Source organism: Penicillium argentinense (genome assembly GCF_028826775.1).
Source record: "Penicillium argentinense strain IBT 30761 chromosome Unknown utg000004l_segment0_segment0, whole genome shotgun sequence".
NCBI classification, from domain to species: Eukaryota; Fungi; Ascomycota; class Eurotiomycetes; order Eurotiales; family Aspergillaceae; genus Penicillium; species Penicillium argentinense.
The window spans coordinates 3,591,419-3,602,261 of record NW_026622663.1 but is presented as its reverse complement, the minus strand read 5'-3'; the positions used below and the strand labels follow the sequence as shown (position 1 = coordinate 3,602,261).

Sequence of the window (10,843 nt, the reverse complement as noted above, 5' to 3'; positions counted from 1 at the left end):
AGAGATAGTGTCCGCGGCTTTTATGACCAAGAATAATCCTAACAATGCTACGAAGTTGGGGTTACAGAGGCATACGAACTTATAAAAGTCTGAGAAACGAGTATGTATGCGACTGTTGCTCTTATGACGACAAACCGCCAGAAAAAACACATGGATATTTGCTCATTGAACGCCTCGCCATTGCCAAGGTACTTGAAACAAGTGAAAAGAAGACTGGAAAATAACAAAACGTCTGAACACCAAAACCGTTAGAGCCAGAAACATGCGGGCGGCCAAGTATGGTCTATTCCATGACAAGCCTTCTTCAACCTTCAACAAGAAGAGAAGGGAGTGCTGCCATCCTACCAACGGCGTATTGTATGGTATAGGGAGTGAGATAAGATGCTTGCGAATGAACCGTGAGTCCCATGCTTACGCTCCCTCGCTGCCGAACTCCTGTGTCCACTCGGAGTTTCTTTGAAGATCCTCGTGGCTGACCGTGGGGCGAGAATTGCGGACAGCCTTGATGAAATCCTTCAGAACAAGTGGGGGCTCAAGGAGCTGCTCCGCTTCAATGCTGAGCCAGGTCATCTCCATTGCACCGGCGTCGCCTGGAGAGCACGGGGTAAGTTTCTCTTCCCCTTCAAAAACAACCTAGATTAGAAAGTTAGTGCGAATTCCACCTATGAAATGAAGATATTGACACAGACCTTCTTATAGTGAGTTGCAGTTTGAATCTTGCGAATCGGCTGCATCAAAGCATCCTGCACGGCAATACTGATATCGCTACCAGAGTAGCCCTCGCTCATCTCGGCCAGCTGCTTATAGTCTGCCTGAGTCATTTGGCATGGTGTCGAGCCCACGGCCAGCATAAACATCTTCATCCGGGCATTGATATCGGGCAGACTAATGTGAACTCTGCGCTGGAATCGTCGTCGAATGGCGGCATCGAGTTGCCAGGGAATATTGGTTGCGCCCAGAATCAAAACGCCCTTGGAGTCTTTTCCGACACCATCCATTTGAACCAGTAGCTCGGTCTTGATACGTCGTGAAGCCTCGGATTCACCTTCACCACGCGGTCCACACAGCGCGTCGACCTCATCGATGAAGATAATTGCCGGTTTGTTCTCGCGAGCCATATTGAAGAGTTGTTTCACAAGCCTATTATTCATGTCAGCTGCATGTCTCGTCTAGAGACGCCGTAGCGGTCGTGGAACTCGGCGCATCATACCGTTCACTTTCACCCATCCATTTAGATACCAGGTCACTGCTGCTAACGCTGAAGAATGTACTGTTCGCCTCTGTAGCGACAGCCTTGGCAAGGTACGACTTTCCGGTACCCGGAGGACCGTAGAGCAAAATGCCCTTCCAAGGTTGTCGCTTCCCAGTAAAGAGATGTGGGAACTTGATCGGAAGAATAACAGCTTCTTTCAATGCCTCTTTCGCGCTCTCCAAACCGGCAACGTCTTCCCATTTAACGTTCGGCTTGTCAGACAAAATGGCTCCTTGAAGCGCTGAGCGAAGCTTTTTCGATTCCGCGTCTTCGCCGTTGTCGTCTTCTTTCCTGTGAATCCATTTCAGTTAGATTTGTCTTTTAGCTTTATACGCACCTTTACTGGCCTCAGATAATGCAAGTCTCATGACCAGCAAAGTGTACGATTCACGCAAACAGACTGCAGACACGTACTCGCTCTTCCCACTTCCTTGCGCCACCTTTCCATTTGCGCCCACCGCACTCGGCTTCTTTCGACCCTCCGCCGATGCCAAGTGATTCTTAAGCTTCTCCGCGCGGTCCATATATTCGCCAGTTTTGGCGCGGATCATCTCCTTCGACCGGGGGTTCTTCTCCCACTTGAGAGCCAGCATGAACAACTCCAATGAGGAGTAGTAAAGCTGATAGGCCTTCTCGTACTCGCCCTCATTGTCATTTTCGATTGCCTTCTTGACCGTGTCAATCGCCCGCCCCAGAAAATCAGTGTTACTCATACTGGTGAGAGCGTTGCGGCGTCGCGGCGTGGACGTTTCGGTGGCGTGGCAAGTCAACCGCGGAGCAATAAAGCGGGGAGAACAGGACAGGGAAGGGTCTCGGCGGGCGAAGGCAGCGGCTTAACGGGAGGCAGCAGCTGGTCGGAGGTAAATGGCAGGGTCGAAGATTGGGGAGAGACGTAAGAATTGCAGGTTTTGCAGCGGGAGGTGTGGATGATGGGATTGGAGGGGGGAAGGGAGAGGTCGGTGTTGACGGGCGGGCAGAAGTCGGTGGTTTTCTCCTCTCCCACCTCCCCGCCAACCGTCGCCATGGACGCCCAGAAACAGCTTCAGGCCCTTTCGGACGAGTTCCAGCAGCTGCAGACCGGTATGTTTGCTCCCGCGTTCTTCAACGATTGTCGTCAATGGTTTTTAATTTATGTCGGTGGCAGATCTCGAGGGTCTGGTCGATGCTCGCCAAAAACTTGAGTCGCAGCAGCAAGAGAACCAGGGTGTGCAGAGCGAATTCGCCCAACTGGACGATGAATCGAACATCTACAAGCTCGTTGGACCTGTGCTACTGAAGCAGGACAAGGCTGAAGCTACCATAGCCGTCAACGGTCGCTTGGAGTTCATCGAGAAAGAAATGTTAATGACCTCCTCTCCTTTGTCGCCGGCTTCATTCGTTAACCTGTCCCCTATAGCAAGCGCATTGAAGGAGAGATCAAGGATAAGGAGGAGAAGGGCGAGAAGAAACGCGCCGAGGTAAAAAGCGACTGCTTGCGATCCCAAGTTACACGTGCTAACATCAATCTCTACGACTAGGTTCTTCAAATCCAAGCCCAGGCCCAACAACAAGCTGCAACTGCTTCAGCTTAAACTGGAACATATAGAGCAGAAAGCCGAAATGATTGAAACCTTGATGGACAACAGTCAAGATGGATTTGACGCTATATGCGATAACATGTGCACGCTGCCTTGTCCACGGGTGTAGCTTGACCTACACTTCGCTTAGTTGAGTACCTAGGTACCCGCCGGCAGCAGCAGCCTAGCCATGGAAATATGACTAGTAGGCGCGGAGGAAACCAAGCGCTATAAATTAGAGTACGGTTGAAATGCTTTGGCTGCCTGGCGACGATTGATGACCTTTGTGACTATATCATAGCCTCGCTCGCTTTCGAATAGTTGACTGTTTTATGATCCCCTTAATGATTTTGGTGTTGCTTGAATTTTTTGAGTATTTGTTTTCCAACGAGGGCAGCTTGCTGTTATTAGATTGGTTTTTACCTGGAGATTTCCCCTAGTCACACCCTCTCCCCAACATCTCGTACTGCGAACGTCAATTAGGACCTTTTTGGCTTAGGGTTCGATGACAGTGTTTCTTCCGCCATATTCTTACTAAGTTGCACATTCTATATTCTATCTGGTGCATACTATATTCCTTGCCCGAACTCCTACATACCTAGGTAGGGTATACAATCAAATCCGGTTCACATCTACCTGTTCGTATGTGATGTGATGTGACCAAGTTCTATGTGATTAGCCACCAAACACTTCCTGTGCACTGATGCAAAAAAGAAAAAAAGAAGCCAACGATTATAACAAGATTGTTTACTTGTACGAGGTCTCCAGTCCATGTGACAGATTATATCCATATTATATCCATATTATATCCATAGAATTAGGAGTCTCAGGTACTGTTAGATACTTGAAAAGCTGGGGAGAGGTATGGTTACTGTGATTTTCATCTTTAGTACCTTTTAACAGTGAGCAGGTTTATCAGCAATCAAATCATTGCACCTCTATTTTTATTTCATATCTTGTGTATCAATATTTAAAACATCCGTTCATAGATTCATTTCCGTAACCACCTTGAGACAAGCACATCGTATGATGCACTCATATTTATGCCTTGACCAAAAGGCTCTTACCGGTCATCTCAGCAGGTTGCTCAATGCCCATGGCAGCCAGGACAGTGGGGGCAACATCGCCCAGAACACCACCCTCCTTGGAGAGGCTCCAGCCAGCGGGGGCGTTGGCCATAACGAAAGGAACCTTGTTGGTGGTGTGGGAGGTCTTGGGAGTACCCTTCTCATTGATCATCTCCTCGGCGTTTCTATCACAGCTGTTAGTATCGAAGACATTCAGGTGTGAACTGGAGCGAAGCTTACCCGTGGTCAGCAGTAATCATGAGAATGTAGTTGTTCTTCACGCAGGCATCGTAGATTTCACCAATGGCCTTATCGGTGGCAGCGACACCCTGGATAGCGGCCTCGTACACACCAGTGTGACCAACCATGTCAGGTGGAGCGAAATTGTTCATGACGAAATCAAACTTGCCCTCGCCAAGACGCTCGGCCATCTTAGCACCAACCTCAGCAGCGCTCATCTTCGGGTCTAGGTCGTAGGTGGCCACGCGAGGGGAGGGGATCATGTCGCGGATCTCTCCGGGGAACTGCTTCTCAATACCACCGTTGAAGAAGAAAGTGACGTGGGCATACTTCTCAGTCTCGGCGATGTGGCATTGCTGCAGGTCCTTCTTGCCCAGCCACTCGGCCAGGACGTTACCCATGTGCTGAGGAGGGAAAGCAACGGGGAAGGTGTAGTCGGTCTTATATTGAGTCATAGTAGTGATGGAGATGTTCTTGGGGTAAGGGAAATCGGGGCGGGGAGAGCGGTCGTAGTCACCCAGAAGCTGGGTAATCTCACGAACACGATCCGAACGGTAGTTGAAGAAGAACAGAGTATCATCATCTGCCAGAGAGTTAGTTGTTGATCATGCGGTGGGATTTTGGAGCAGCGCGATCTCACCCTGCACACGACGGTCCTTGCCGCCAACAATGATGGGCTTCAGGAACTCATCGGTCTCCTTCTTCTCGTAGCGGTCTAGGATGGTCTGAAGAGGGTCAGAGCTGTCCTCACCCTCGCCAGTAACCATGCCCTTCATGCCAACCTCGACACGCTCCCAGCGCTTGTCGCGGTCCATGATGTAGTAGCGGCCAACAACGGTGGCGATAGCACCAACACCAAGCTCCTTAGTCTTGTTCAGGAGCTGTTCCATGTACTTGGCAGAGCTCTTGGGGTCAGTGTCACGACCATCACCGAAGAAGTGGATGAAGACCTCGGGGATCTGCATCTCCTTGGCCACCTCCAGCAAGCCGAAGAGGTGAGTGATGTTGGAGTGAACACCACCGTCGGAAACCAGACCGCACAGGTGCAGACGGCCATTGCCTTCCTTGGCTCGGGTGAAGGCCTTGACAATGTTATCCACCTTGTTCAGCTCGCCATTCTTCAGGGTCTGATCAATGCGGACACTGTCCTGCCACACAACACGACCGGCACCGATGTTCAGGTGACCGACCTCACTATTTCCCATGAGGCCCTCGGGAAGGCCGACAGCAAGAGAGGAGGCATCCAGCTCGGTGAAACCCTGAGCGGTCTTCGAGTTGGCCTCGGCGAAGCCGGACATGTACGGGGTCTCCGCGGCGGCGATGGCATCGCCCTTGGTGGGCGAATTGGGGCCCGGGATACCCCAACCGTCAATGACGACTGCAAGCTCGCGTTAGCCTGGGGTTATCCTGGGGACCTGGGGGGCAAGTCGATCATACTCAAAGCGACTTTTTGGTCAACCGCAGCCATGGTGGGGGTTGTCTGTCTCGTAATCACACCTGCAGCACGAATGAATGGCTGAACCCAGACAAATAAGCGTTCAATCCGGAGGACACTATGCTTACCTTCAGGCAGATGATGAGAGTGAGGGGGGAAAGAGGGAGAGAGCGATTGCGGGCGAAAATTGACTGGCCGGTGAAGGAGGGGCACGTTCCCGGTGACGCTTTTGGTTGAGCCCCGACGTCACCCTGCGCTTCCGACTCTTCCCTAAACACTTATCCCAGCCGGAATCTGGCCATTCTTCCACACCTTTACCCTCGGGTTCCGATCTCCCCTGGATCTGCAATGGCTTCGAGGTCTCCGACTGCAGCCACCCCGCTGCCCAAGTCCTCGGTTGCGCCCGAGAGCCCTTCCAAAGACACGAACCAGACGGTTCCTTTCCCTTCACCACAGACCTTTGAGGTCCTTCCACCACTCCACGGGGTTCTTCTTCAGCTGCTCTCTCAGAAAGCCCCCACAGATCCGACAGTGGGTGCTCCCGGTGATGCTCCAGGAGCCTCTGGCGCATCCACGGAGGCGCAACAAAATGGTCAGCAACCGCCATCGAGCATCCCCGGTGGTGGTAGTAATGGCCCTGCAGCTTCACAAGCTGTAGCGGACACCTCTTCAATCGATCCAAACGTTCGTTCGCCCCTCGACGTCAAAGATCTCCCCACCGCGACTAGCTCGGTCAAAATTCGGATTGAAAAGGCACGGGCAGTGGTAGAGGAACTGCCAGACATGCATCGGTCCGTGGAGGAGCAGCAGGATGAAATATCTGAGCTCGAGGACCGAATTACCCGTCTGCGTTGTGTCATCTCAGAATTTGGAATTCGGGCCAGGCTGGATTTTGCAGACAGCAAGGTCGCCACCGCAGCTTGAAGCTTGAGAAGCGCACCCAACTATAATGAAAACAAAAGAAGTAGGCAGGAAGACAGAAGCAGTTATCTTCCTAGTTTTTTTCGTTGGCGTCAAGGAAAGGAATACCCAATACATCTATATGTCTTTCGCGATCATCTATTATGGAACCTGAGTCCAGGCTTGCAGCAGGCAAATTTCGTGTTTCGGAACCACAAGAAAATTAAACGGTGCAGCCATTATCGGCCGTTACCTAGGACACCCGGAGATATACCATTGCCATTTCCCATGAGCCAGAAAGTAGCAAAAAATAGCTTCTAAACATCTCACCTTCACCGTCTGAGGACCCTCGCACCCGATCCGGCGAAAGTCTCCGATATCGTCGTTGAGAAGTTCTGCCTGAGGCATGCGGCGATCCCTCCGCCCCTCCCCCCACCACCCGTCTTTTTTTTCTTCTCTCCTCCCATCATCCTATATATCCTCCCCTTCTCCTCCCTCTTTTTCATCTCGTAAACGAGAAAACATCTATCACTATGACTTACGCTCTGTCTGAGGCCCACCGGGCTGTAAGTATTCCACAGAAATCGCATCAGGCAAAGATGCAAGTCATTGACTCATCCTGCTATACAGCAAATGCACAATGGTCTCAAAGAGTCCGATCCTGAGATTGCCCAGATCATGGTATGTTAACGACTCGAACCAATTGACCCTATGTCACCCTCATTGTAGGATCTTGATCCCAAGTCTCAGTTTGACTAACGCACATTGCCTTATGTAGGAGCGCGAGGTCCAGCGTCAGCGTGAGTCCGTCGTCCTGATTGCCTCGGAGAACTTCACCTCCTCCGCTGTCTTCCAGGCCCTCGGCACTCCCATGTCTAACAAGTACTCTGAGGGTTACCCCGGTGCTCGTTACTACGGTGGCAACCAGCACATTGATGCCATTGAGATCACCTGCCAGAATCGTGCTCTCAAGGCCTTCAACCTGGACCCTGCCAAGTGGGGTGTCAACGTTCAGTGCCTGTCTGGCTCCCCGGCCAACCTGCAGGTCTACCAGGCTCTGATGCGTCCTCATGACCGCCTGATGGGTCTTGACCTCCCCCACGGTGGTCACTTGAGTCACGGCTACCAGACCGCCACCAAGAAGATCTCCGCTGTCTCCACCTACTTCGAGACCTTCCCCTACCGTGTTAACCTGGAGACTGGTATCATCGACTATGACCAGCTCGAGACCAACGCCGAGATGTACCGCCCCAAGTGCCTGGTCGCCGGTACCTCTGCCTACTGTCGTCTGATCGACTACAAGCGCATGCGCCAGATCGCTGACAAGGTCGGCGCCTACCTCATCGTCGACATGGCCCACATCTCCGGTCTGATCGCCGCTGGTGTCATCCCCTCTCCCTTCGAGTACGCCGATGTCGTTACCACCACCACCCACAAGTCTCTCCGTGGCCCACGTGGTGCCATGATCTTCTTCCGCAAGGGTGTCCGCAGCACTGACAAGACCGGTAAGGAGATCATGTACGACCTTGAGGGTCCCATCAACTTCTCCGTCTTCCCTGGTCACCAGGGTGGCCCCCACAACCACACCATCACTGCTCTGGCTGTTGCCCTCAAGCAGGTCGACTCTCCTGAGTTCAAGCAGTACCAGGAGCAGGTCATCAAGAACGCCAAGGCTCTCGAGAACGAGTTCAAGGCTCTGAACCACAAGCTTGTTTCCGACGGTACTGACAGCCACATGGTCCTCCTGGACCTGCGTGCCAAGAGCCTTGACGGTGCCCGTGTTGAGGCCGTCCTTGAGCAGATCAACATTGCCTGCAACAAGAACTCCATTCCCGGTGACAAGTCTGCTCTGACCCCCTGCGGTATCCGTATCGGCGCCCCCGCCATGACCACCCGTGGTATGGGTGAGGAGGACTTCAAGCGTATTGCCCGCTATATCGACCAGGTTATCGACCTGTGCAAGAAGATCCAGGGTGAGCTTCCCAAGGAGGCCAACAAGCTCAAGGACTTCAAGGCCAAGGTTGCCTCGGACACCGTGCCTGAGATCCTGGCTCTCCGCAAGGAGGTTGCCGACTGGGCCAGCACCTTCCCTCTACCCGTTTAAAGCGGTCATTTGATGACTACTGGGAGAGAGTGAATTATTAGGATATGAAAGTCACGAAGAGAGATCCATTTGAGATCTCGCGAGTTCAACATCATCTACGAAAGCGTCGGAAGATGCGATATATCACACGGTGCGTTTTATGGGGTTTGTATACAGGTCTGCTCTTTCAACCTTAAGGGACATTTGGGTTTTGGTAATTTCAGTTTTTATTTATGAGCATGTGCAACGAGCAATTTCTTTCCACCTCACCGCTCTTTCAACTGCGGGAAGTCCTGGATTTCAGGAGACAAAAAGTTCAACATAATCTGGCGTGTGGGCCTTTGATTTTGCTGTACATCACTGTCCAAAAGGTACTCTTGGAATATCAATACAACCATTGCGTGGTTGGACCGACTATATCTTTTCCTTGCCAGGTACAATAAGGTACCATGACGTTAGATTTTATGTACTTTTATTACTGATCGTACATAGATAAGGTACAATGCCACGACATTGTAGGAACCTTGGCTCAATCGGAGCTTTTAGTCATGCATTTCACGTGCCCGATCCTATCGCCCCTTCGCCAACGGCTGCGTTAAAGTTGTCCGCTGCTCCTCCGGCTCCCTTCCTTCGCTCCAGGTCCTTCGTTCCCGTGGCTTCGCTCGTTTGCGCGCGCTGCTGTCCTGCGTTCCCCTCCAGATTGCCTCGGTTCTGCCCTGGGTCTGTTCTAGACAGTTTTTGCTCGAGTTATCCCCCCGCTTTTCGAGAAGCAGATCCATATCTTATCGCGGCGCCGGACTTTTGCGGAGGTCACATTCCCCAGGCTCGCGGTCGTTCCAGGGATCTGAAGCGGCAGCGCAGACATCCTCCTTCGACAGACAACGACAGCGGTGTAAGAAACGGCCAAACCAATTTTCCAGCAGAAATGGCCAATGAAGCCCAGTGTTACTATTGTTTCGAGACTTTATTCGCTTCATTTGAGGACCGCGAGCCCGCCTCTCTGGCTGCCGTAGAAGCCCTCTGGGAGCAGCATGAGCAATCGAAGAAGCTCTCGAGCCTCAAGACAGCTCGCGCAAGTGGCTCAACCTCAGACGAGGAGGGGGATGACACAGAAGAGTCTGGTCCGCCAGGCCCAGTAAATGACGATGAGGACAACCGACTGTCAGGCAATCAATTCAAGGGCCTCAAGCTGCCCAGTGTCAGTCGCCTTCAGAGCCAAGTCTCGTCTGACTCGTCCAGCGCAGCAACAACCCCCTCTTGCGCGTCAAATACGTCGTCCAACACGCAGCTATCTAGCTCAACCGCTGTGACAACGCCGGGTTCGCAATCAGATGTCTCTGGATCACGAAACAGACCTGCGAACCAAAAATATCCGTTGTTTGTGACGTGGAATACCTTTTCCAGGAGTGGATCCAAATCCCTGCGCGGCTGCATTGGTACCTTCGAGGCGCAAGATCTCGCAGAAGGACTGAAGTCTTATGCCTTGACCTCGTACGTTTCCCCCCTCCCACCGTGACCGTGTACAATAAACTAATCACAGCACAACAAACAGGGCCTTCCACGACACGCGCTTCTCACCAATCCCTAAATCTCTTCTCCCTTCTCTGTCATGCTCTTTAACTCTGTTAGGATCGTTTGGGCCTTGCACAAACGCCATGGATTGGGTCCTAGGTACTCACGGCATCCGTATCTCCTTTGTCCATCGCGGCCGGCGCTATGGGGCAACGTACCTTCCCGACGTTCCCGTTGAACAGGGCTGGACGAAGGAAGAAACGGTTGAGAGCCTGATGCGCAAAGCCGGCTGGGACGACGGTGTTGGCAGCGTTGCACGAAGACTGCTTCGGACCTCTGGAGGGACCTCCAATTCCGCCAAGCCTTGGGAGCAAGTATCGGACTTCCGAACTGTCAAGTATCAAGGCCTGAAAGCGAGTGCAAGCTACGAGGATTGGCAGGAATGGCGCAAGTGGGTGCTTTCTCTAGACGATGGTCAGGATATTCTTAGCTCGACCTAATTGCAATACTGGAGGTTTTTTTGGGGGTTTTTTTTTGAGATGCTATCCAAGGCCAATCCAATAGCATGACAATATTTTGGTTCGACTGGCAGGGCTAGTAACTCATTTGATACTAGTCACACTCCAGTACATAATGCAGTAAGCCCTTTTCAAGAAAGCTCCTCATCCATAAGACACCGCAACATGGAGCGTAGCGTACGCAATCTATACATGTAGCTTTGATACCAGATGTCCAGACATATGGTGCACATGAATGAACTGTTCAAATCAGTATAAATTTCTGATTGTTGGAAAAAAA

The 10,843-nt window shown here is 51.9% G+C and overlaps 6 protein-coding genes across 6 annotated transcripts; 4 read left to right on the top strand and 2 right to left on the bottom strand.

Moving 5' to 3' along the window:
• Positions 1-411: 411 nt before the first annotated feature.
• Positions 412-1,965, bottom strand: N7532_004266 (AAA family ATPase VPS4; the record flags this gene model as incomplete). Its single annotated transcript, XM_056616760.1, has 4 exons — positions 412-633; positions 690-1,140; positions 1,211-1,543; positions 1,667-1,965. 4 exons carry the CDS (start codon positions 1,963-1,965, stop codon positions 412-414), a joined length of 1,305 nt encoding a protein of 434 aa, XP_056477117.1.
• A 309-nt stretch (positions 1,966-2,274) lies between these two features.
• Positions 2,275-2,823, top strand: N7532_004265 (tubulin-binding prefolding complex subunit YKE2; the record flags this gene model as incomplete). Its single annotated transcript, XM_056616759.1, has 4 exons — positions 2,275-2,332; positions 2,397-2,592; positions 2,649-2,709; positions 2,770-2,823. 4 exons carry the CDS (start codon positions 2,275-2,277, stop codon positions 2,821-2,823), a joined length of 369 nt encoding a protein of 122 aa, XP_056477116.1.
• A 1,026-nt stretch (positions 2,824-3,849) lies between these two features.
• On the bottom strand, positions 3,850-5,583 carry N7532_004264 (phosphoglycerate mutase, 2,3-bisphosphoglycerate-independent; the record flags this gene model as incomplete). Its single annotated transcript, XM_056616758.1, has 4 exons — positions 3,850-4,060; positions 4,116-4,698; positions 4,756-5,493; positions 5,553-5,583. 4 exons carry the CDS (start codon positions 5,581-5,583, stop codon positions 3,850-3,852), a joined length of 1,563 nt encoding a protein of 520 aa, XP_056477115.1.
• A 315-nt stretch (positions 5,584-5,898) lies between these two features.
• Positions 5,899-6,474, top strand: N7532_004263 (mediator of RNA polymerase II transcription subunit 9; the record flags this gene model as incomplete). The annotated part of the gene is made up of 1 exon (XM_056616757.1): positions 5,899-6,474. One exon carries the CDS (start codon positions 5,899-5,901, stop codon positions 6,472-6,474), a length of 576 nt encoding a protein of 191 aa, XP_056477114.1.
• Positions 6,475-6,983: 509 nt separating this feature from the next.
• Positions 6,984-8,554, top strand: N7532_004262 (glycine hydroxymethyltransferase SHM2; the record flags this gene model as incomplete). The annotated part of the gene is made up of 3 exons (XM_056616756.1): positions 6,984-7,016; positions 7,081-7,131; positions 7,229-8,554. The coding sequence occupies 3 exons, from the start codon at positions 6,984-6,986 to the stop codon at positions 8,552-8,554; spliced, it is 1,410 nt and encodes a 469-aa protein (XP_056477113.1).
• A 904-nt stretch (positions 8,555-9,458) lies between these two features.
• On the top strand, positions 9,459-10,545 carry N7532_004261 (AMMECR1 domain-containing protein; the record flags this gene model as incomplete). The annotated part of the gene is made up of 2 exons (XM_056616755.1): positions 9,459-10,024; positions 10,086-10,545. The coding sequence occupies 2 exons, from the start codon at positions 9,459-9,461 to the stop codon at positions 10,543-10,545; spliced, it is 1,026 nt and encodes a 341-aa protein (XP_056477112.1).
• Between the last annotated feature and the right edge of the window lie 298 nt (positions 10,546-10,843).